The sequence below is a fragment of the Telopea speciosissima genome, chromosome 11 (assembly GCF_018873765.1).
Source record: "Telopea speciosissima isolate NSW1024214 ecotype Mountain lineage chromosome 11, Tspe_v1, whole genome shotgun sequence".
Taxonomy (NCBI): domain Eukaryota; kingdom Viridiplantae; phylum Streptophyta; class Magnoliopsida; order Proteales; family Proteaceae; genus Telopea; species Telopea speciosissima.
The window spans coordinates 55,586,428-55,612,856 of NC_057926.1; the positions used below are offsets into that span (position 1 = coordinate 55,586,428).

The following is a 26,429-nucleotide window of genomic DNA, read 5'->3' on the forward strand; positions in this document are numbered from 1 at the left end:
ATTTGGTCCCATTTGAGTAGGAGCAGACTTTAGTTGCTGTAAATTGATGCCATCAGAATCATTGATATCAACCAGATTCGCCAGTTCAGCAAGTTGAACCGGAATGAGGACCCAAAAACAGGTCATCCATTAGAACAATCATGTTAGTTCTGCATTAAAACATTGATTGTAACCACTACTGTATCAAAACTCTTTCCCAGGTCAAGAAGGAAAAGAAGTTCTAGGTTTGGGACCTTGTGGAGGTTTGACTCATTTTACCATCGGGCCTTGCCGTATCAAAATTCTTTTGCAGGTCAATAAAGAAAAGAAGGTCAAAGTTCTCTTCACCAGAACCATGAGGCTCTGATCATCAATTATTCTGAAACAAAGCCTCAAATGATGGAAGCTATGGTCCAAGACATGAGGCATTGGTTATGCTGTTATGATCATAAAAATGTTTGTCAACTGACTCATAGCATGCGTTCACGGACATTAGATTGATCATTCAATATCCCCAACCTAACTCAAAGTTATATTTTATTATTCTTCTTAACCACAAGTGAAAGATCAAACAGAAAGAATCTGAAACATCTGGTCTATGGAATCCTTAAAAGGATCATATGCAATAAAGAATTAATAAGAACGGTTGATTTTTGACAATGGTAGCTCTAGCCACTTTTGTGCACCAAGTGTACTGATAGTTAAACTCATGTTCTAGGACACATCTGATTCCAAGGAAAAGAGACGATGTCTTTGCCTTGAATGTAAGTATGTGGCATAAACTTCATATAAGGGATGTTAGTCGTCGAGAGAAAAATGTACCTCTTCCATCATTTACAACTTTATTACCACACTCCCTACACTGTTAATAACTTCACAAGAGAAAGAATGTGTTGAGCAATCTCTACAGAAGCACCAGGTCGTGCCGCTTTCATAGCCTTATCAGACATTTCTGCCATCAGACTCTCATTCCCTGTCCAATATATAGAAAATTGTGAGGGGTGCTGGAGTACAACAATCGAAAAATAAATAACAATAAATAAAGTTCCTCATAAAACCTGATAAACGATAAAAAGTATTGCATTGCCTTGGTTATTCAGCAAAACAAACAAACTTCGCTCCCTCAAAAAAAAAAAGACACCCTAAGGTTTAACATCTTCTTAAGGTTGCCTCCATCACTCCCCTTCTCATATCCATCCATATGCTAGCTTAACCTGTTTTACTCAAGAACATGCAGCTTTTATACAACCATCTCACAAATAAAAGCCTTATCCTTTGGATTCTCTCTATCCCAGCCCTCCCTCAATTCATCTCATCCCCTCTTTAATCAGTAACAGTTTCATTAGAAAAGGTGAAAGAGATGATTACAATACCAATGAACAGGACAAATGCATGACCAATCAGGCAAAAGACCACATACAAATTCATTGTCCCAGATATGTAAGACTACATCAATGTTAATACAATTTCATAAATACATAGGTCTTGAACTAAGTGTAAATGTTCAAGGACATGGACACGGACACGGACACATGTGGGCGCCAAACATGGATCCAATGTCTAACAAGAACCCTCAAACACGATAAGCATGCACATCTATATAAATGCAATCACCTAGGAGTTTCTCTCTCAGAAAACCTATTCATAAGCTAGCCCGGTGCCATAAACCAGCTGTCATCAGGATGGCCAGTGGGAGAATGTAGTAAATGAAAGTTCCAAAGCCCAAAGAGGCTGACAAGCAATAGCATCTAAATTGCAGTAAAGAACCCATTCTTGCATAAAAGTGGTTATAATACAAACTCGTTCTATTTTCTAATGACCTGCCAAAATAAAAAAGGATACAACAACAATAACAACTCAGCCTTATCCCGACTAAATAGGATTTGGCTAAATGGATCCTTGCCCTCCAATCAGCTCCATTCAAGGTCATACTTGATACAAGGCCTAAGCTATGCATGTCTTTCCTCACCACTTCTCTTAGGATCATTTTAGGTCTTCCCCTGGCTCTTTTAGTTCCTTCAATCTGAATCAAATCACTCCTCTGTATTGGAGCATCCAAAGGCCTCCGTTGAACATGGCCATGCCATCTCAAACGACTTTCTCGCAGCTTATCATGTATAAGAGCTACTCCACAATCAACAACAATATGAACCTTAAAAGCTTGAGGACACTTGTACTCACACACACAACTTCAAAGTTGATAAGGAACTGAATTAGGTGTTGCCTTGGAATAGGGAACTCAGATAATGATAAAGGCTACTCATGATAGTGGGAGTTTCCCTACCGTAGTATATGTTTAGTTGTGTGGTGTGTGAGGGTTGTAGAGTTGTGTTTTATCTTTACTTTGCCTTAGTTATTTGTTTTTAAGTTGTAATTAGGACAATTATTGTTAATTAGGTGTTGTCTTGGAATAGGGAACTTGGATATTAAAGGCTACTCACGATAGTGAGAGTGTCCCTTAGTTGTATGGTGTGTGAGTTGTAGAGTTGTGTTTTATCTTTACTTTGCCTTAGTTATTTGTTTTTAAGTTGTAATTAGGACAATTATTGTCAATATATCCTTTTGCTGATCTTTTGCCCCCCCCCTAAAAAAAGTTATAATTAGGACTTAGACTCTTAGTAGGTTTCCTATTAAGAGTATATGACTGGAATATAATATAAGAGGCACGGCTGGTCCATGATAGGAATTATTTAGTGTCCTATTGTGTTCCAGGATTCTTCTCACATCATCTCATTTGTTCTCTCTTGAGGACTAATTATCCAATTCTCTGCTTCTACATCATATCAGAGGAGTAAAAAACATACTACAGTGGCTCGGTCAAGTGCAGAGGCTGAATACAGAGCCATGGCACATACGGCAGCTGAAATGATGTGGCTGAAGTCTCTTGCTAGGAGTTGGGATTCTCAGTTACTAAACCTATGGAGATGTATTCTTCTCCCTTTCTCTCTTCTCACTTTATCTTCTTCCTTCTCTCTTGAGGGCTGGTTATCTAATTCTCTGCAGCTACAGATAACATGTACAGTTCCCTATTGATTAGGAATAGGCCAAATGTCAATTAGGGTATCCCTTCTATAATTAACATCGCGGGGGGGGGGGGGCGCACAGTCCATAAGTTTTTCTCTCTTCATTGAGTCTGCAACTGCCAATTGTCTTGATAAACATGCAATGCAACTTAGAGATGCCATGATTCATGTACAAGGCAGGCAAATGTAGACTATGAGCAAGGGCATTTTCCCACAAGTAAAATAGATGGTGGGTAGAGGGCAGACCTCGGCGCAACAATAAGGTTGCTCCATTGCGAATTAGTGGTCATTGGTTCAAGTCAGGAAACAACCTCTCCACTAAGCAGGGGTAAGGTTGCATACATTATGACCCTCTCCAGACCTTGCAGTGGCGGGAGCCTTGTGCACTGGGTACGCCCTTTTAAAATAGATGGTGGGTCTAACATATAAAAGGAAAATAGACATTTCCTACGTGGGATGTTTGGAGATTCCAACAGGTTTTGCATTTTAAGGAAAATTTCAGCAGTTCAGCTACAGATGCTACAAAAATTTCATGGAGTTTCATCGCGAAGGAGTATTATAAATTGAGTCAATTCTTGAGTTAAAAGAACCAAACAAATAAAAATCAAGGATAACAAATTCAAATCAACTTTATCAAAAATCCCCCAATCCCCATCCCCCCCCAAAAAAAAAAATCAAATTTCAAACCCAATAAACTAATTAGGGGCATATATGCATATGCTTTTCCAAGGCTGCAATGTTTAGGTGTGATTCTTAGAGAGTTGAAATCAGTTTTGCAATTGTAACACTGGTTTTGCCTGGACAGAAACAAAGTGAAGCAAATAATGTAGTACTGCCTACCATTAGAACTCTAATATAAAAAATTGGAACCTTCATCAAGGGGAACTATATGGATGACAAACCTAAGATCTCTTCAATTGCAATTGCAAGAGTAGTTGAATCAAGTTCATCTTCTGTTATAACCTTTGAACCAGCTATATCTGCCATGATAAAAGCATTTTTTGTTTGATGTCCCTCAGCAACATTTGGTGACGGGATCTACAACATTAAGAGAATAATCATTTCATCAAACAATCCAATGAATCCACTTGGGACATAAAAAAAAAAAGGGATAATAACTTTTTCAAACTAAATTTCAGCGTTGAATGTTGATATCATCTCATGCAATAGCAAAGAGATAAAAGGACAACTACTCAGCAATAAGATGAGCTGGACAGGATAGGTAACAATACAGTTTTTTTTCTTTCAAAAAGGAATTCTCTGTTTGTGTTGATCTTCACACGTTATCAAAGGTTTGAACTATATATTGACCCACAGAGTGGATAATGAGGATTGACGGGCTGCAGAGTAATATACCATGAACAAGTTCAGCTTGATAAAGCACATGTCAGATTTACAAAATTAATGGCATCCAAATAGCAATGCAGGATGAAATACATAGCAAAACCACCTTGACTTAACTCAGACCCCTTTGGTTAGTTTAAATTCCTGACCTCATTCAATTTGTCATCAAGAATCCATAATCCATCTACACCTCTCTCCTTAACTACACACTTTTTGGAGCCTTTTATAATCATTTTGGGTGCATTGACTGATGCCAGAATGCAGGACAAATGCCACGAAGATGGAAGGTAATGATGTTTATATTAAGGAAATATTTTTCCTGGTCATTTCCTTTTGTAGGTGTTTATGACAGGAAGAAAACAGACTGATCTTTTAACGAAAAGTTCAATACATTACATTCAATGATGAGACCATGATAGTGCAAAGATTGATAATTTTGGAAAGGGTTTAAAGGTGATAATTATTTTTAATTTTCTTTTAACTTTTTATTTGACTATTGGAAAATACAGCAGCAGAGCCAAGGAAAGCTAGTGCAAACAAAAGGATTGGCCAAACCCCATTCTGCAATGACCAAATACTAAGGAAAAAGTATGATCCTCCCATGTTATGACATCAACACACAAAAGAATGATAACTCTGCTCTCATTTCTCTAAATTAAAGTTAAAAAGGGAAGCGGTGGACCAAAATGTCACATCATGTTACCTATCACAGCTTCAATGGAAGTATAATGCACCTTTAACAATATATAAGAGGAAGTAACCTGAGCTGCAGGGTGGCAAGGATTGCCTTCCCAAAAGCATTATTTCAGACACCAGTAGGACCAGAAGTCTCCAGGTCACCTTATTACTATGGCCTACAACCGCCAACAAAAATTTGTGAAGCATAATGAGTATGATCCCTCTCCACCCCCGATTTTGATCAGTAAACCTATAATAACCATATCATTGGGTCCCTAAACTCTATAGACTAATGTTGATAATGGATCTCGCCAGACGTATCCCCTTAACATTTGGGATCACAATTTGCAATATAAAAACAAGTGCCACAAATCCCAAACCCTTGGAAGCAACATGATTACATGAATCTCCAATTTACCAAATAAAGGCATAAAGTTTTATTGTAGTAGGTTTGAGTGTCCACCAAAATCATCATTTCCTATGTCGAGAATCTCATCATGCTTAAACTCAAAAGCATCTTCTATTTTGGAAGTCACATTAGCTTCCTAGCACTAGATGAAGACAATGGTTACGAATAAAGACACAAAGTGCCAAGGCACAAGGACCTCAACAAGACCAAAGTGGCCATAAATGCTCTTGGCTCATTTCATATGTCATAGATATGTTTCTTACCTAGGTTAGTTCATCATAGCAATGTTTTGTAAACATACTGGAGGCCAGATCATTATATTCCAAAAGTTCAACAGTTGAAATAATTCAAATGTATAATCTAAACAGTTTGCGCTGTTGAGAAAAGAAACAATAGAAATAGATTAGGAGTCAAAATATAAACACATGGGCACTTGGAACCACAAACAATCCTTTCTTTTCATTTCAGATATATGCAAAAGAGACAGTTCATGTTCATTTGAGACAATTCCATTATCAACCATAGTTTCAATAAAGTGCTTTAACGCCTTAAAGGGAAGAAAGCTTGTGGTCAAAATGTATGACTACCAGAATAGAAGGTTTTCCAGTGGCCAAGATCTCAGAGCAAGTCATTGCACCAGCTCTAGAAACAACAAGGTCTGCAGCCGCATATGCCAAATCCATTGAATGCAAGAACCTTCAAAGTGTGAGTACATTCAGATTCAGACTCAAATTGAAAAGCTACAGAAAGAGAAGGTAAATATGAAGTGAAATGCTAGAGGTGAGAATTGGACAAGATCACTAAACAACACCTCAAAAAGTTGTCCAGCAATTCAATATCAAATTTTAAAAAACGCTAATTTTATCAGTTTGTCCTCGATTGCAAACAAATTTAAGGACTCTAGCAGTTTAGAAATCAACTTAAATAGAATCATATATCAGCTTGAAGTCTTCATGGAGGATAATCATTACCAGCAGTTTTGAGGCAGGAAAGTTGCTAAAAATAATGAAGGAAACATGAAAACACTTTCAAGAGAGTTTTTTTCTTTTCTTATTTATCCAAGTAAACTGGCAGAATAATGTATCATAATTTATTATTCTCTTGTAATTTATTTCCATCTTCTGTTAGTTTGTCATCATGATATATCCAAAAAGTTTTGGTACTAGTAAACTTTGATATAGATACATTATTCGATATAGATACATTAGTATGAGGTTTGGAATTCTTATATCATTCCTCTATCAGTGTCAGGTAGACAGAATTACCACGTAGTTACATATATATTTTTTTATCTCCCCCACCACCCCCCCCTAAAAAAAAAAAAAAACTTCCTCCTTTTGTGAGAGTGTGTGTGTACTTGGGGTTTCCCTAGTCTGCAGAGTCAGTAGTCTCACTTACTAATCTCATCGACATACAAATAGTAATAATTTAGAACCAAAGGAAATCAACGAAATGAAATGACAATAAAAGACCCAAAGAAGACAGAAGAAGACTCACGAACTCAATAGCAAACGGGGATGATCCCTAACGAGGCTCTCCATCTCATCAAATGCTTGAACACCCGTCTGCCATATGATGAACATGTTCTTATGTTCCTGCAGCATCTGGTAATAAATGTTCAGAAGCGCAATGTTAATCGCATTGGCACCAAAAGATCCCCCGAGCACCAACACAACCTTGGCCTCTGAATCCCCAGCTTTTTTGGCTGCCTTCGGAAATAAATGGGACCTTGCCACGGCCTTGGACGCATAATGCCTCAGAGACAACCTAACAGGATTCCCACTTACAATACATTTGTGCTTGGGAAAATACTCAAGTGACGAATTGAAAGCAACAAAAATAAGATCAGCAAAAAGCGAGAGAATTCGATTAGCTATCCCGGGCATAGAATTCTGCTCTTGAATCACGAGCTTCAACCCATTGAGTGCCGCAGCTAGGCACACAGGCAAGGAGACATAGCCACCAGTCCCGAAGACGACCTGAGGATCAAAATCATTCACCACCTTCCGACACTGTACCACATACTTGAACAGACGGAACGGCAGGAGGAGATTTTGGAGAGAAAATAAGGGACGGGTCAACGGCACGGCGGGGATAGAGACGAAATCGTAGCCCGCGGAAGGGATTGCTGTGCTTTCCATTCCATGTTTGGTTCCAACAAAGAGGACTTGAATGCTAGGGTTAATAGTCTTGAGTTCATCAGCAATGGCGACGGCAGGGTAGATATGGCCACCGGTACCTCCAGCGGCAAACATGATCCTTAGATCATCGCCGATTCTAGTTGGAGGGGAATGATTCTCCCTATCAACAGCTAAGCAGCAGGAAAGCTTGAGACTCCTGAAACCACAACAGAGTAATCAGACAAGACTAGAGAGAGAGAGAGAGAGAGAAAGAGTCTGTTGGTGTGTGTCGGTGTGTGAGGAGAATGAAGCACCTGCCTTGTGATAGATGTTGAGAAGGAAAAAGAAGGGGACTTGAGCTTGAGTACTGAGTTGGAAGAGATGGGAGTGAGTGAGAGAAGAGTGATGGAATCCATTGAAGCAGAGATTGAGGTTGATCGAAGCTCTGCTTCATACAATGCATTCGTGTAAGTTGGAGAATCGAGGAAGGAAGCTCCGAGGTTGTGTGTGTGATATGTCAACAGTCAACCTCTTTCTTTCGGGCAGCAGTAAGAACATGGGAGGGAGTACGGTCCGGATTAAGACCATGGAGGACCAGAGTAGCTGTGGCCCTGTACGTCTTCCAATTAGTCTACCATGAGAATGATCAATGGATGCTCCACCATTTTCTGAGAATCTAGGGCTGATCTGTAGCTAGCCCGACGAATCGGAGGCCGAATATTACCGACTGGGGATACTCTGCTCATGCCCCACCCCCCACCGTGCTGCTTGTGGTGGTGTTCATGTAGCCCAATCACGAGTGCGCGACACTTTTCACTTGTTAGAGACTCAGAGCCCGTAAATTCGCCAACCAATGATAGAAAATGACACTTCAAGGTGAATGTTCTCTGTCCGGTAGTTTGGTTGAGAATCTACCACACAAACATGAGCAATTTAGCTCTCTGTTCTCCATTCTCGGGTCCAAAACTAATAATAATAGCTGGCCCATTTCAAATCCAATTCTTGTGGTGTCTTCTATCACCTCTACCTTACATCCTTATTCCAGGCCCATTTCAAATCCAAATGTTACCGAACCCATTCAAAACCCAGCTGAATTAACTGGCCAATTACCTTTTTTATCCTCTTCTTTTCCTAACCCTAGCCCATGATCCCTTGTTGGTTCGAAACCCAGCAAACCCACAGATAACAACCGCTCAACACAATCCATCACACATTCGAAACCCAACAACCTGCACACCTCAACCCAATTCTTCATCTTCTTCACTCGTTTTTTCACACACCACAGCTGCCATTGCCCCACCAGACCCTGCCTCCCTTCATCATTTCCTCCTCCACCACGCCCTACCCTATCTGCCACCAAACATCCCCTCCCCGATTTAGTTGAACCGACTTATCATACACAGGCATTGAAGTCGCTGGAGTGGCATGCGGCAATGTCAGAAAATTTAACGTTATTTTTCGTACTGAAACCTTGTCTTCGGTGCCTCTCTCACAATGTTGTAGGTTGCAAGTGGGTGTTCCGCATCAAACAACACTCGAATGGTACTTTCAAGTGCGTCTTGTCACTAACGGGTTTCACCAACGCCCTGGTATCGACTATGCATAGACTTTCAGACCCGTCATAATGCCTTCCACTATTCGTTTGATACCCTCTATTGCTATTACAAATCAGTGGCCACAACTTGATGTCCAAAATGTCTTTTTACATGGGGAGCTCGCTGAAACAATTTTCATGACCTAGTCACCAAGCTTAATTTGTTGATCGTTTGCATCCTGATTATGTTTGCCATCTTCACAAATCATTATATGGGCTCTTTGGTACAACAGCCTAAATGGCTTCTTGTTGAATTACGACTCTATAGCTTCAAAACTGACACCTCTATGTTCATTTATAGAGTTGGGGATGTAGAACTCGATTTTCTCATCTATGTCGATGACATACTTCTCTCGGGAAACAGTTTTGCAGCATTACAAACACTTATTGGTGCACTGTTTGCCTCCTTTGCTCTCAAGGATCTTAGAGATTTGCATTACTTCCTATTCATTTCCGGTTGTCTGCTGGTATGCTTCTTTATCAATGAAAATACATAACGAATTTGCTACAAGGCTCTAATATGGTTGATGCTAAGCCAATTTCTACGCCTATTGCATCCAAACCTCCTCTTACACTTCAATCAGGTACTCCTTTGTCTGATGACATTGAGTAATGTTGGGCCGTTAGAGCTCTCCAATACCTTACCATGACCCAGGCGCCAGATACTAGCTTTATAGTAAACAAGGTTGCCCAATTCATGAATCGACCTACTATATGCATTGGACAGCTGTTAAACAAATTCTTCGCTATATTAAGCACACGCACTCTGAGGGATTGTTTTTTGAATCGTCTTCCACTCTCACCCTTACTGCCTACTTGGATGCCAATTGGGCGGGCTGGCTTGCTTACAGGAAATCTACCACTGGCTACGCGGTCTATCTTAGTTCTAACTTGGTTTCCTAGTGTTCGAGGAAACAATGTACTATATCCCGCTCTTCGATGGCGGCTGAGTATAGGGTTGTTCAACTTTGTCTCACCTTATCCCGGCTCCTTGTGATTTGGTGTGACAAAATTTCATGCGATATATCTTTTGACGAATCCAGTGTTCCACGCAAGGATGAAACACATCTAAATTAATTTTCATTTCGTTCAAGAAATGGTCGATTCTCATCAATTGGTGGTTTGGTTTAATTCTATTCTTGATCAAATTGTTGACATACTCACCAAGGGTCTCCCTCGTTCTCGCTTCACTCTTCTTAAAGGCGCTCACAGTTGGGTCTCCCCCGCTGAGTTTGAGGGGGCTTGATAAAGATAGAACACATGATCCATGTCCAGCTCATCTTTTCTGAATCATGTCTACCTCATCACATTATGTTACTTTTGTGTTTGTTACACAGTTAGTTATTCGGATTTTTATCTGTTCCATTACTGACACGCTCCATTTTACTCCATTACACTCTTAGATGATTGACACGTGTATATGACTGATCCAACGGCCAAATTTGAAATATAAAATTCCAATTGTTTTACACTTTTCATTTTTTTTAACTTTCCATTTTCAATTTTCCCTTTCTCTCCTCTTTCACTATCTGAACATTACGTGTTTCTCTCTACTCCAGCCTTTCTCAAGAGAAACCGTCGGAGATGGAGCAGCTGTGAGCGCAAGGATCCATAGAGAGACAGTCGGAAACGTTGCCGTTGTGAGTGTTGTGGCTTGCCGACAAGCCCCCTGCTCCAACCTCTTCCGTCTCTCTCTCTACTCTTCCCAATCTCAAGAGGATCCGCTACGAACCTCTTTCTGGTTTTCATTTTCACTTTTCCTTCTCTCTCCTCTTTCACGAACTTCTCTTCCGTCTCTCTCTACTCCTCTTCTCAACAGAAGCCACCAAAGACATTGCCACTGCGAACCTCTCTCCGTTTGCTAGCAAGACCCTGCTACAAACCTTGTTAGATTAATCCAATCCCTTTGGGTTTAACAAGGATAAACCCTAGAACTATCATGCCCATATGAATCCTAGAACACAACAGTAATGGAAATAGAAAGGAAGAGATTGTACCTTTCACCTTCGTATGTTGATAAAGAATAATAATAGAATACCCAATTAGATCTCCTCCTTAATCTGCAGTCTTAGACCAATAAACCTTGAAGGGATCTTCTGCAATCCCCTGTTTTCACTGTGAGCGCCCTTTTCTTTCACGTTTCTTTACCTCACATTCTGCAGGTTTTTTAGGAAAATGAACCGTAAGCTATGGCAATGAGGACGACATACTCCAGGCCCACTCGGCCATTCAACCTTCCGGCGAAAGGACGCCGTACTCCGACGGGCCCTGCTGGCAATCTTATGCCCGGAAAGTGCCTCTCCGGCAGACAGAAAAACCCAATAAACATGCTGGTTTTTTTTAAAATAAAAAAAAAACTGTCGCTGCATCCGACTAATCACCCCACCGTAGGCCATTCCGTCACCAAGTGCGAGTTCGTCGGCCATCAATGATGGTCAACAGCCATCCAGGGTATGTATGGCAACCATTCTGTTTCAAAAAATTGGTTCTGAGTCAGAATCGATTTTTTCTGTTTCTAGATTTGTGGAGTAATTCTATACAAACAAATGTTGTATGGTAAAAAATTGTTTCTACTATTACAGAAAAACAGAAATATATATGGATTTATGGTTTCCTCCTCCATGAGGATGCTCCACAATGGATTCATGGCAAGAAAAAAAATGCTAGAAGGATTTACCAGACACTAAAGCCAAACCGAGTTTAATAGAATGACATGCTATCTCTCTCATAAATCTCATCAAACAACAAAGATGATTTTATGGACTAAAAACACCCATTCACAAATCCCAAATCGATGACTCCCTAATTCCACCAAAATAAAATAAAAAATCAATGACTCCCTATAACCACTCTCCTCCACAATAGTAGCAACACTTTCCTCCCACATCTCCTTGGGTCCTTCCTTCCATCCCCATAGCTTTTTATCTGTGAACTGCCCCCCGACCCTAACCTTCTTCCCCGCAAACAATCCCCCAATCACCCCCCCACACTCATAGGATCTCCCCCATTTCTTTTGAGAACTGAGAGGAGGTGAGCACCTCTCTTCACTAGTCCTCTCCTTCAAGAGAGAAAAAAGAAAGTGAGATAAAGTTGCACACACACACACACAAAAGAGAGAGAAAGAGAGAGGAAATGACAATGGTAGAAGCAGCCGCATTGCCCCTATTCATCCTTCTCTTCATCTCAATATCCAAATCGAAGCTCACCACCAACTATTACTAGAAGACTTGCCTTCAAATGGAGTAGATCATTCAAGATATCGTCACCACCAAGCAGATCAACAACCCCACCACTGCTGCTGGCACCCTCCGCCTCTTCTTTCACGACTGTGTGGTCGACAGCTGCGACGCCTCCGTCATCATCACCTCCACCCCCTCCAATAAAGCCGAGCGCGACCACGACCTTAACCTCTCCCTCTCCGGCAACGCCTTCGACGTCATTGTCCGCAGTACTTTGGATGTGAAAATTTGGATTTCGATTAGGATTCCGACGATTTAGGTTTCGACGACATCGACTTCTCCAATCCTCTATGCAAATCACTAGCGCCCAATTAAATTTTTTATAAAAATTTCTACCACCCTCTATCCAAATCACTAACACCTAATTACAATTTCTGTAAAAAAGGGGGAAAAACCATTTTTTCTGCCATGAGGAGATCCAGAACGATCTAAAGGCAAGTCCTACTTCAAGCATATTAATAAAAACAAGGAAATCATACTCGCCAAGAGCCAACTTGCGGAACTCACCATCGTCGCCATGGAAACACAAGCTCGAACAGTCTTCCTCTCTCTTCTACTTCACCATCTTTAGGGTTTCGTTTCTGTTCTCCTTCAGTTTTCCTCTTTTTTCAATCTTTGGAGTAAGCCGACGAAGAAGAAAGAAACGAGAGAGAGAGAAGTCGAGTTACAGGAAGGTTTTGTTATGTTTTGATAGTAAATTCCATCAATGCCCTTAATTCACTTAAGTCCACTTGATTCACCGAAAAATTGGTAGAATCAATTCTAAAATGTGAGAAACACCATTTTGGTGTTTCTCAAAAGCTTGCTAGAATCTATTATATCACGTGGTCCGTTTCAAAAAATCACAGAAACGGACCGGACCTCCCATACATAATCTGTTTCAATTCTGCCCCCAGAATCATAAAAAAAACACCATAATCCATTTTTTGAAAGGTTACCATACATACCCCCAATGGCCAGAAACCCTTGTACTACTGGCCAAAAAACCAACAAAACGACCCCCTTTTATAAAAATTAAAAAAAAAAAACTATCAAACTAGTTTTCACAAAACACAACAGTAGTGTTCCAATAGTGATTTTCCAAATCAAAACGTCTATGTCATCTTTAATCGCTTACCGAGCATACAAATTAGAAGCTATTAAATAAAAAAATCCCAATTCGGACAGCGGAAACACCTTAAATTTTTTATGCAAAACATTCATTGTTGATTCTAAGTCATATGGGATGGCTCTGATGCCACTTGTTAGATTAATCCAATCCCTTTGGGTTTAACAAGGATAAACCGTAGTACTATCATACCCATATGAACCCTAGAACATAACAGTAATAGAAATAGAAAGGAAGGGATTGTACCTTTCACCTTCATATGTTGATGAAGAATAATAATAGAATACCCAATTAGATAAAGGGAGAGTGCAATCACTCTCCAACTTTGACCGGCTCGTGGGAGCGTGTTCTAGGTCCGTTTTGGCTGTTTTCGGACTCTGTGGCTTCGTTTTTTTGAGGCCTACGTTGTGGTGCCCTCTGTTGGTCAAAACAGTAAATTTAGGGGCACACTTTTTGAGGTTTTGTGTCTCTCCCTTTGTGGGGTTACATTTTTTAATTAAAATTTTGAATTTTAGCATTATGCTGATCATTTATGTGAACTTAAACTTGCCAAAACTTCTATTTGTACATGACATCATTACACTATAACATTGATAAATTTATTTTAATTTGTGTAATTCACATTATTCCACATTTTGGCTGCAAAATATTGTTTATGGGAGTCGTAAGGGACTGAGATGTTGAACACCAAAGTGACACTTCAAGTTTCTCTATAGTTTGTCAAGGCAGCAAAGTTGGTAGTATTTATCCAAAGGTGATATTTTCCAAGTTTAAAGAATATATATATATATATATATATATATATATATATATGCACATACATTTTTGGGAAGGAATGATAATTTAGGGGTTCTATATGCCCAAAGGTGATAGAATTCTTGAATTAACATTTCTTTCACGGTAAATGTGGTATTATGAGTGGACCAGTACATTTTATGCCCCAAAGGGTAAAGATGTAGGCGGTTGTGATTCTCATTTGGATGATATTGCTAGTATTTTATATTCTCTCATACTAGTTGATTTGATTATTTTGGTGTGTTTATAACATACCTAAGTTATGCTCCCATTAGATTTAGTGTGCATACTTATCTAGGTTGTACTGTCTCTAGGATGTCTATTCAGGGTAGTCTATTCTCTACTGTTCCTATCTTATTTGGAGATAACTATAAGAAATGGAAAGAGGACCTGGATGTAGCACTATGTCTAATGGAGTTGGACTTAGCTTTTAGAGAGCCTAATCCCATAGTTACAGCCACTAGCACCACTGAGGAGAAACAGAAATTAGAAAAATGGAAAACTGCTAACAGAAAGTGTGTCACCTTGATGAAAATATCTATCCCTGAGAATATAAAGGACAGTGTGAAAGAGATGAACACTGCAACTGAATATTTGGCTGCCATCAAAAAAGTTTTTGAGGTTTCCCAAAGTGCTGAGAAAGCAGAATTGATGAATCAAATCCTCTCAGCCAAATTTGATGGCAATGGAAGCATGAGAGAGCATATTCTGGAGATATCTTCCATGGCGAAGAAGCTGAAAAATCTGAAGACTAACCTAGATGATGATTTTCTAGTCTCTCTTACACTGAAATCTCTTCCAGAGCAGTATGCGACTTTAAAGACCACCTACGCGGCCTTGAGGGAAAAATGGACCATGAAAGAGTTGGTCTCCATTTGCACACAAGAAGAGCATAACAAGAAAAGTAAGAAGAAAATTGAGAGTGCAAATGTCACCACTTCTAAGGGTGGTGTTGGACCTTATAGGAATAAGAAGAGGTTTAGCAAGAAATGCAGGTTTAGGCCATATGATAGGGCTAACAGGGAGAGAGCACCTCATCGGGATCAGTCTTAAGCAGGCAAGAAAGATATGGGCGGTCTAGAGTGTTTCTGGTGTCACAAGAAGGGGCATATGAAGAAGGACTGCAGGGCTAGGCAATCCTGGTTGGCAAAGAAGAAGGATTCTAGTACTCACTTGTCCCTTGTTTGCTTTGAATCCTTTAATGTTAATTGCCCTATGGATTCATGGTGGATTGATTCTGGATCCTCTATTTATGTCACTCATTCCTTGCAGGGGTTCATCAGAAGGAGGACACCAAGCAAAGATGAGGTGGAGGTGTTCGTTGGTAATAGAGTAGAAGTTGTTGTTGAAGCCATTGGAGTAGTTAGAATTATCTTGTCTGGTGGTTTATTTTTGGATTTAGAAGACATTGTGTATGTTCCATCCATGAGGAGGAATTTGATTTCTGTTTCAAAACTTTCGAGAGTGTGATACTTTTTTAATTTTAATAAAGATGGCTTCAATTTATTACATAACTCTGTTATGGTTGGCAATGGTAGTTTTGTTGATGGGCTTTACAAATTAAACTGTGATTCTCCAGTAGTTTTGAATGTTGGTTCCAAGCGATCTTCCATGTTGTGGCATAAGCGCCTGGGTCATATATTCGTGCAGAGGATGGAGAGACTAGTCAGAGATAAGATTCTTAGACCTTTAGACTTCCATGATTTATATGATTGTGTGGATTGTATGAAGGGGAAGATGACTAAAACAAGGAGGATGAAGGCAGCTCGTAGTAGTGGTTTACTAGAGCTAGTACATACAGATATTAGTGGTCCATTTCCTACTCCTTCACTGGGTGGTCAGCGATACTTCATTACCTTTATTGATGATTTCTCACATTATGGGTACCTCTATCTCATTTCTGAGAAGTCAAACTCTTTGGATGCCTTCATGATCTACAAAGCTGAAATGGAAAATTTTCTTTCAATGAGAATTAAGACAGTGAGGTCTGACAAAGGAGGAGAGTATTATGGCAGGCATGGAGATTCTTCCCAACTACTTGGTCCCTTTGCCAAGTACTTACAGGAGCAAGGTATTATTGCCCAATATTCTATGCCAGGCACACCACAGCAGAATGGAGTTGCAGAAAGAAGGAACCGTACTCTGAAAGACATGATGAGGAGCATGCTTAGTCACACCAATCTTCCAGAGTCCCTTTGGGGGAAGCAATCAAGACAGCTGTTTATATTCTAAACAGAGTGCCCAGTAAATCAGTTCCAAAGACACCTTTTGAACTTTAGACTGGAAGAAAGCCTAGTCTAAATCACTTGCATGTCTGGGGTTGTAGAGCTGAAGCGAGGTTATTTAATCCACATGAAAAAGTATTGGACCCTAGGACAGTCAGCTGCTTCTTTGTGGGATATCCTGAGATGTCCAAGGGTTATAGATTCTACTGCCCTAATTCAGTGAACAGGATTGTAGAAACCAATCATGCCAAGTTCATTGAGGATGGTGGTGGATTTCCTAAGCCTAGAAATCTTATTTTTTATGAAGAGAACACTGTTGCATTTGATGTTGTGCCTAGTACCAGTCTCCAACTGCCTATTATTGTTGATCAGGCTGCACCTGAACTTGCTGAAGAGGTGCTGGTTGAACCAATGGCACCTGTTGAACTAGTGGCAGTAGCTGATCCCATTGATCCCATTCAGCCAGAGGAGATTTTGAGAAGGTCTGCTATCGGATCCGATTACATGTTGTACCTGACAAAGGGTGATTTTAACATTGGGCAAGAAGAGGATCCAACCAATTACAAGCAAGCTGTCAGTAGTGCAAATTCTCAGAAGTGGTTGGAGGCTATGCAGGATGAGTTGTTGTCTATGGATAACAACAAGGTTTGGGAATTAGTTGATCTTCCAGAAGGTTGTGCACCCATAGGCTCCAAATGGGTGTACAAAACTAAGACTGATTCTCGAGGTAGAGTTGAGCGCTACAAGGTCAGGTTGGTAGCAAAAGGCTTCACACAGAAGGAAGGTGTGGACATTTATTAGACCTTTTCTCTAGTGTCCACAAAAGATTCTTTCAGGATTATCATGGCACTTGTAGCTCATTATGACCTAGAGTTACACCAGATAGATATTAAAATGACATTCCTGAATGGAGATCTAGCAGAGGATGTTTACATGGTTCAGCCAGAAGGTTTTGAGATTATAGGGAATGAGAGAAAAGTTTGCAAGCTGAATAAGTCTTTATATGGTCTAAAGCAAGCCTCAAGACAATGGTATCTCAAATTTCATGAGGTGGTAGTCTCTTTTGGGTTTTCAGAGAACCCAATAGATCATTGTATCTACCTGAAGGTCAGTGGGAGTAAGTTCATCATTTTGGTGCTTTACATTGATGATATCTTACTGGCATGTAGTGACATGGCGTTGTTACTTGAGACAAAGAGTTTTCTATCAGCGAGTTTTGACAAAGTTGGCCTCACCCATGTCCTTGGTGTTGAGATCAGGCGCGACAAGAAGCGGGGATTTCTAGGACTGTCTCAAAAGACTTATATTGAGAGGGTTCTCAAAAGGTTTAACATGTCTACTTGTTCAACTGGTGATGTGCCAATCAGCAAGGGGAATAGACTGAACAAGATGCAGTACCCTAGAAATGACATTGAGAGGAGTTCCATGGCTGACAAACCCTACGTTTCTGCAGTAGGGAGTCTGATGTATGCGCAGGTTTGTACTCGCCCGGATATAACCTTTACAGTCAGTGTTTTAGGGCGGTTCCAATCTGGTCCTGGTTTAGCACATTGGACGGCAGCAAAGAAGGTCATGAGGTACTTGCAGAAGAGCAAGTATCATATGCTAGTCTACAGCAGGGGTGATACTCTAGAGGTTGTGGGGTTTTCTGATGCTGACTATGGAGGTTGCACTGATGACTTGAAATCCACTTCTGGTTACATCTTCAAGATGGCAGGTGGTGCCATCTCTTAGAAGAGTGCCAAGCAGTCCATCTTGGCATCTTCTACTATGCAAGCAGAGTTCATTGCTCTTTTCGAAGCTACAAAGCAAGTTATCTGGCTCAGGGGCTTCATCTCAGAGTTGAGGGTCGTAGATTCCATAGCTAGACCCACGGTATTATATTGTGACAACACCTCAGCAATTTGCTTCTCCAAGAACAACAAGAAGTCTGCAGGTTCCAAACACATTGAGATAAAATATCTCATGATGAGAGAAAAAGTCAATGAGAGGCAGATTATTGTGGAGCACATTGTGACTGACAACATGTTGGCAGATCCTTTGACAAAGGCATTGCCAGTGGGAGTGTTCAAGAAACATATTTCTTATATGGGTGTTGTTGAGTCTTTTGACATGTTTGTTTAGTGGGAGTCCTGTATTGGTTTGCCCTTACTTTTGTCTTTTAGACATCTATATGAGCATGGTTATTTATCTTATATATGTGTTGTCTTGCTCATTAGTTTTGCACATGTGTAACTTATTTTGATTCATTCATCTGATATATCAGTTATTGGCGGTTTGCCAAAGTCATAGGCAGTTTGCCAAAGTTATAAGCGGTTTGCCAAAGTTTGATATTAACCCAAGGTTATGGCGGTTTGCCCAAGTATTGGTTAATATCAAAGTATGTGCTTATAAGGTTGTTCAAGGCACTCTGATTTTGTAATCAGATATAGGACCTAAATGAAGTTTCAGCTTCATGGTTACACATCTCAAAGTGGTTTGTTTGACAAGTATGCCCTGTTCGTGATGACAGAAAGTTGTATACCGTATATTGAGGTATATCTTCTGCTGTTATTCAACATGGTATGTTGTTGAGTAAATCAACGTTGTGACATATAAAGGTAGAGGGATTCCATGGCCACATCAATTGATAAGGACTCAGTAATTAATCTAGCCCAAGTGGGAGGTTGTAAGTAATTTCCAAAGTTGTGGGCTTAATTAATTACTTGGACCGGTTAATTGATGGGGATCCTAATACTAGAGCTGGTTCAAGCATGTCACCCGGTTTTAATTAGGATGGGCCAGCCCTGGCCCATTATGGAAGTGGGTTAGGGTTTTGGGACAGTATTATTATAAATACTGATAAGGAGGGTCCCTGCAGTCACGTCATTCACTTCCCTATTTCTCCTACAAGAAAAGGGCGCTCACAGTGAAAACGGGAGACTGCAGAAGATCCCTTCAAGGTTTATTGGTCTAAGGCTGCAGATTGAGGAGGAGATCTAATTGGGTATTCTATTATTATTCTTCATCAACATACGAAGGTGAAAGGTACAATCCCTTCCTTTCTATTTCCATTATTGTTGTGTTCTAGGGTTCATATGGGTATGATAGTTCTAGGGTTTATCCTTGTTAAACATAAAGGGATTGGATTAATCTAACAAACCTCTCTCGGTTGCCGGTGGTACCCTGCAGTAAATGGATTTCACTCTCATGGTCTATTTCGCGAACCAGAGCCCCTGCTCCAACCTCTCTCCCTTGCTGGTTTAGAGCGCGAACCAGAACCCCTGCATATGATAACAATGATTAGAAATGATTTTTTGTTTTCTTCCTCGCAGAAAACTTGACTAAGTTAGGCCGTACCAGCCTCCTATTCCTAATAGTAATGGAAGTGGATCGGTTTAAAAGGGGGGTTCCAGGATAGCTAGGTCTTTGATAGTGCCAGAGTTGTCGGTGTCAAGCTGCCATTGTTTTTAATGGACTTTCTTGACAATGCTTTCTCAAGCTTCATGTTTTTAGCTTCTGGGTTTTTCTCATAATGTTGTTCCCAATTATTTGGCTCCTCCTCAATTTCTCTCCACTTTCATTGACTTCTCTGTTCTGTATACCTCTTGTTCTTCCACCAGCCTTAGCTCTCTGATCTTTCTCTTAGCTGTTTCAGTGTTCACCAATCTCTCTTTCTCAGAGGTTCTTGGTGCTTCAAACTATGCTTGAGCTGCAGCAACCTTCTTATGTGCAATTTCTTTAGCACCTTTGGCACAGCTAGTCAAGTGCTGGTATTCAAAATTTGTGATGGTTATTGAAGAGTTATGTTGAGATGCTAAAGCTCTTGCCTTCTTGATTTTCTCTGTATAAGTTTTTAAGCTCTCAAGAGCTATAGCTTCTGATGCTTTGACCACTTCAAGCTCCTTCATAGCAGCTTGTAACATGACCTATGCTAATTTACTATCACTCTCATTCTTTTGAATTTCTGTTCTGATGCTTGCAGCTTCTTCACTAAAAAGTTCCCTCTTTTTATTTGCATTCTTTGTTTCTGTTTGTAACTTTTGTAGTGTTTCTGAAAGATTGGATGCAATTGTTTTTGCCTTATTTTCAGCTCTATATGCATCTTCCAACTTGGATTTGTCCCTAAGGAGCTTAGATTTTAGGTTCTAAACAAGCAAGTCTGTTTTCCCTTCTAAAGTCCTCATCTGAGCACTTTCTTCAGACACTAGCTTGAGTCCATCTCGTATGATATCCTACTTTATTTTGATACGGGCTAATTCTTTCTTTTCTGTGTCCAAATCTTCATTAATTGACTGTAATAATGAAGTTTTAGTGATTCCTCTTCCCTTCCCTCATGTATTCTGAAATCACCTGATTGTTCAGTCTTCTCATCCCTTTGATCCATTGCCTTAACTAGTTGCAATTCATTCTGTAAGACTTTAACATCTGAAATCGTAGTAGCCAGTTTGCTCTCCAGTTCCTCTGCATGGTCTAGTTCCTGGGTTATGTCCTTGATTCTATTTCTGGTTCTTCCCAATTTCTCTGGGAACTGAGAAGCCTCCATTCTTCTTTGAGATTCAATTGCTCCAAGTTCCTTAACTGCTTCTATGAACAAGCACTTGCTCTTCACTTATTTCCTCAATCTCTTTCCTTGTGTTTCCACAGTGCTTGAATGAAACTTCAATCTAGATCTCTGAACCAGCTTTGGTTTGGAATGCTGTAAAATATTTAATGACAACAACAATGGGGTCAGCAGGTTTAGTAAGTGCTACAAAGATTGTGTTGATTGTTCAGACCATTACCAGTGGGCTCTTGTTTCATGCTGATGTTGCAAATTCTGATGAAGGACTTCAACCAGAATTTTAAAGAACCAAGGAAAATAAAAACCCCTCAAGAAATCAAATTTCAATAGCAGCATCAAGCTGGCAAAAGAACATCTAGATAGCTCAACATCAACCAAGAGAAAGACCATGAGTTTCATCTATGATTTACTAGTGAAACTCAGTTTTGCTCCTCTAATTTTGAAAAGAGACTACTTGAGATATTACACATCACTTCATGTATTGACTTTGCCATACAAAGAGAGGAGAGGAGAAGGGGGGTGGGGGGGGGGGGGAGAGAGAAATATTATATGACTACATTGATGTTGGCACATGTCTCCTAAAAAGAAACCACCAATCCAAAGAAACAAAAAGAACTTCAATTGCACCAATGGCCATTGCAAAAATGAGATTGTCAAGGGCATTCAGCTCTCCAGTTGAGTTTTTGGGTTACACTGAACTTCAGTAACTGGACTGAGAAAGAAATTAAAGGAGTTTAATAGGCAACAACTGAAGCCATTAGGATCCTAATAATAAGAAGGGCTAAACCAGATACCTGCCTTGCACACTCTAGAGAGATTATCAGGCCTCAATTTCCACCAGTTTCCAAAATGACACTCATCCTATTGAGTTAATAAATTACATATCATTTCCAAAGTATCTCTAAGCTATTTACCTGCTGATGGATTTCTCCTATTACATCTAGGACTGTCATAACTTTCAAATTTCAAGCTGGAAAACACAGTCCTAATTCCAGCCAACATTGCTAGCAATTTAAATATCAAAGTCATAGGATTAGCAATAGAAACTAACAGAATATAACCACTGAAATTTCAGAACAGTGGAACTAGGGAGAAATTTAGTAATTCAAGATAGGAAGATCAGAATGAACTGAAACTAGCCTAGAAAACAAAGGTTGCTCCTTGCCTCTTCTTCACTTTCGAATTCTTAGAAATAAGACTGACTCTATATATTAATCAAACTCAATCTTGGGCTTTGATGATTAGGTAGAGCTGTGTTTTCAATTGTTTGTGTTTGTTATATGGTTGCAAACCGATGAGAATGTAACCAAAGAGATCATTAACCACAAATCTCTTCGACACCCACACATAATCCAATTTAAGGAGGCAAGTTTTCATTCATTATTTTTATAGTGTCCGTCTTCTCTTTTCGAAGACATTTGAGTAGTGATCCTTCAATGTGGTTTGTTGCAGGTCATGTTGACTTCTACTCATCTAATTACAGTAATGGAATATGCTTCAGGTGGAGAACTGTTCGAGCGAATCTGTAATGCCAGAAGATTCAGTAGAGAAAACGAGGTTCACTCTTTTTGTCTACTCTCTATTGCTTCTTCCTTCTTCTTTTAAATTTTTTTTAACTCGTATTTTTCTTTGAAATTTTCAGGCGAGATACTTCTTTCAACAGCTCATTTCAGGTGTCAGCTACTGTCATTCAATGGTACAATAAGCCATAAAACGCCATTTTTACTCTTCACAACCTCACAAGTCTACCAGTCTTTGGTTGCCAAAAATGAAAGAAAGAAACATCAGGCCTTAATGAACCTCTTCCTTTACTGGCAGACAACCTTTCCTTTACTGGAACAAGACACTTCTCAATGAACGTCTTCACTTCAGGATCCTTCACCTTAGATAACCCATCAGGCCTTATTCCATCCATTACCTTCTTATATATCTGAGCTGGGTTCTTACATTGAGCCTACTGGAAGAGGTTGGAGCAGGGGCTCAATCGCAAACGGAGCTCTAGTTTGTTGCTTCTTTCTTCTCAAATGCAGCTTCTCCTCTTGAGATTGGGAAGAGTTGAGAGAGACAAAGTGGTTGGAGACGGAAGAGGTTGGACCAGACACCTCGCCGGAAATCCTAGCTATTCACATCACAGGTGCACCATCTCCGACGGTGACTTTCTTCAGAATGGCCGGACACCAGAGAGAAACGAAAGGTTTTAGATCGGGAAAGGGGAGAGAGAATAAGAGGAAAATGTAAGAATCAAAAAGTGAAAAACCAAAAGTAGAAAAACTGAAAGTTAAAATGCAAAAATAAAATAAAATAAAAAAAATATTTTAATTTGATTTTCTAACCGTTGGATCAATTAGATACACATGTCAATCATCTAAGATGTCAATCATCTAAGAGTGTAATGGAGCAAAATGAAACGTGTCAATAATGGAGCCAATAACAATCCTAGTTATTCTGTTAAAGATTCCTCATATCTAATGTTATATATATGGGTTTTTTCCAAATGCCTCCTTAAAAATGGTCAAACTTACAGATGTCTTCTTGAACTTTCATTAATTTCACGTGCACCCTTGTTTTCCAAACTAAGTACCACTATAGTCCCTCCCGTTAGACAGAGACGTTATGTTCTAACGTCTGACATTTTTTGTACATAGTTAGACTATTCTGCCATTGATAAAGTGAAATGACAAAAATGCCTTTACTTTAAAAATTAAAAAAAAAAAAAACCTGCAACCTATCTTCTCCTAATCGATTAGGGAAGATGACTTGCAGGTATCCTTCAACCCCCATTTGCCTTCCTTCCTTCTTCGATTTCTTCCAATCTTCCTTTTCTTCTTCTTCCCTGTGTTCTCTCGCTGCTTCTCCCATCTTCCTTTTCTTCTTCTTCTTCCCTGTGTTCTTTCGCTACTTATCCCATCTTCTCTGTTCAGCCTGTCAATATTCCATCTCTCTTCTTCAGTTATTCTTCTTCCATACTTCTTTATTCTATTCTTTTACTTCCTTCTTTCTTCCTCATCTTCGTACATCCATCAGTCATTTAGTTCTTCCCTGTTCTGGCGGTAACAAAGCCAGCAGCAAGGTTGTTTCGATCTCCCTAGTCCCCCCTCTCTTTTCTTTTCAGATCTGGGCTGTAAGTTACCTTCCCTTAGGCGACCCTAACCCTTGAATATCAGACCCAAAGACCTTCCCAGTCCTGGGAACCAAGTGGGAAACAAACCTGCAACTCCCTTTTGTCCACCAGGTTTTGATTTCAACAGTTCAGTCCTGCTTGTTAAAAGGAATCATTGCAACTGTTGACGATATATGTGGGTTGTGAATTATTCGTTACCATTTCATTCGCATCTCTAGTTTGCTTTAATTTCATTGTTTGGAGAAACCATAAAAGGTTTTAAAGTTAGTGAAGAATGAAGTAGAACAACAATGGCTGAAGCAGATGTGCAACGACAACCAGAACTAGTAAGAACGCAAATATGATCCTCTCGTTTCTTGTTTCTTTGTTGCTTTAAAAATTCCTTGTAACTTGCTCTTCCACAGAAGAATCGAAGGTTGTGGATCGTGTTTTGTGATGGAGATCGATCCTGATATCTAACGGATCTTGTTATAGTCGTTAGATATCTTTTTTTAGGGTTTTAAGTCTTTAATTGCCACTTTTTTTTTGGGTTTTTTGGGTTTTAAGGTTGTGGATCGTGTTTTTTTGTAGAGCAAATTACTTAGACCTCCCCTAGTCTTTCTGACAATTCAGGGAACCTCCCTTGTCCTTCTGACAACTACTCAAACCTCTCCTGCTTTTCAATCTTGGTTTCACTTAGCCCATGTCCTGTAGTATTTTAACGTCAGCTAACGGATAAATTTGAAAAACCTAAGAAATCCAATAATTATACCTATTTTCCATTTAAGAAATTACCCTAGTACCCTTACACCCTTTCCCTTTCCCTTTCCCTTTCTTCTTCTTCCTCCAGCAAACCCACCTGCTCGCTGCTCCCACCCCTGTGCAACCCCATCCACAGAAGAATAGTAATCGACGCCCCTGCGCCACTCTATACTGGTCTAGAGATCGCGAAGAGTAGAGCTGGAAGAAGATCTGATGGCATCGACAACAGCTGTGGAGGTGTCGATTTGTACATCCCACTGGCGATATTGAGATTTTCAGGAACAGAGAAGAAACAAAAATCGCCGGAGTTGCAAGAACCACTGGTACCCATGACAACGTAAGCGAATCGAAGAAGGAGAATAGCAACTGCAAACAAAAGCATTCTAATCAGTATGTTTTTCAAGGGGCTTGATTTTCCGGTCATAGGCTCCATGACTGCGCGAGAGACTCTTTCTTTCCCTTGAGAAAAACAAAATAAGAAGATACAAAAAACACAAATCCCTTAATATAATTCTTTACAAATTATTGGCCTTCCCATACATCAAAACTGTCTATTTAAAGGGTAAACAAAAACACATCCCCAGTTAGCACAAATATCTGCACTGTACATAAATTCTTTACAAGTAGAAGCCTATGCTACAAATCCCTTAATTTTTTTAAATCAGTCTACATGTTGTTTCCACATAACTATTGTTTTAATATCCTCATCAGCCACAGGCTCCATGTAATGGTTGCAGGAAAGCAAACCCATAATTTTCTGCTCTATTGACTTAATCCTAATTCTTTGGCACTGCAAAACCTCGAACAAACCTGGCAATTTTTTTGAATTAAGCAAAGCTCTTAAGCTAACAGACAGTGTAGAAGGAGGTGTGGAACAATCCCTACAAGGGTCTGAAATAAAGAAATCATTGATATCAAATTTAGGATGTGATCAACAGAGGCAGACCGGATTTAAAAAAGAAGGGAAATCCTATTTTTTTGTCCACATCCACCTGGGCGACATGGAGCTGGCCACGGGCTCTCTAGCCATCGCCTTCGCTAACATCACTGGCTACTCTGTTGTCTTTGGCCTCTCCTTAGGTATGGAACCTCTCTGTTCGCAAGCCTTCGGTGAAGGCTACCTCTAAAGCTTTATGCATCGAAACCCCAACCGGACAAGACATATTCTCTCTTAAGGAGATCGGTGTTCATGATGCCGTCGGAATTTCCAAGAAAAAGTCAGGTGGTTTCCGATTAAGTGGTTCGTCAGCCATTCCATGATAATACTTTTGATTGCAGAGGGGTGGGAGAGGAGGGTTTGCAGGAGGAAGAAGAAGAAGAGGGGAAAAAAATGAAAGGGTACATTGGCCTTTATAAGTAAGGGCATTTTGGTCACAACAGGTGTTTTACTAACCATTAACGGACTGGGGCTAAGTGAAACCAAGATTGAATAACAGGGGAGGTTTGAGTAGTTGTCAGAAGGGCAGGGTAGGCTCCCTGAATTGTCAGAAAGACTAGGGGAGGTCTAAGT

The 26,429-nt window shown here is 39.9% G+C and overlaps 2 protein-coding genes across 3 annotated transcripts; one reads left to right on the forward strand and one right to left on the reverse strand.

The window, feature by feature from the left end:
- Window positions 1-832: 832 nt before the first annotated feature.
- On the reverse strand, window positions 833-26,233 carry LOC122645729 (UDP-N-acetylglucosamine--N-acetylmuramyl-(pentapeptide) pyrophosphoryl-undecaprenol N-acetylglucosamine transferase). Of its 2 annotated transcripts, none has more exons than XM_043839068.1 (6): window positions 26,204-26,233; window positions 7,868-8,026; window positions 6,931-7,767; window positions 6,021-6,129; window positions 3,905-4,040; window positions 833-952 (listed from the first exon to the last, which is right to left on the reverse strand). In XM_043839068.1, the coding sequence occupies exons 2-6, from the start codon at window positions 8,014-8,016 to the stop codon at window positions 837-839; spliced, it is 1,347 nt and encodes a 448-aa protein (XP_043695003.1). In that variant the 5' UTR covers window positions 8,017-8,026; window positions 26,204-26,233; the 3' UTR covers window positions 833-836. The 2 variants fall into 2 exon arrangements, with proteins under 2 accessions (XP_043695003.1, XP_043695004.1); XM_043839069.1 differs by having other exon boundaries at window positions 6,931-7,770; window positions 7,872-8,024; window positions 26,202-26,232.
- On the forward strand, window positions 14,605-15,342 carry LOC122645401. The gene has a single exon (XM_043838708.1). The coding sequence runs from the start codon at window positions 14,605-14,607 to the stop codon at window positions 15,340-15,342; it is 738 nt and encodes a 245-aa protein (XP_043694643.1).
- Window positions 26,234-26,429: the final 196 nt, after the last annotated feature.

Coding starts and splice junctions, on each gene's coding strand:
- LOC122645729 (XM_043839068.1), bottom strand. CDS start 8,016: ATGCATTGTATGAAGCAGAGCTTCGATCAACCTCAATCTCTGCTTCAA. Junction 7,768..7,867: donor CAACATCTATCACAAGGCAG/GTGCTTCATTCT, acceptor TGGTTTCAGGAG/TCTCAAGCTTTCCTGCTGCT. Junction 6,130..6,930: donor CCCCGTTTGCTATTGAGTTC/GTGAGTCTTCTT, acceptor CACACTTTGAAG/GTTCTTGCATTCAATGGATT.
- LOC122645401 (XM_043838708.1), top strand. CDS start 14,605: ATGTCTATTCAGGGTAGTCTATTCTCTACTGTTCCTATCTTATTTGGA.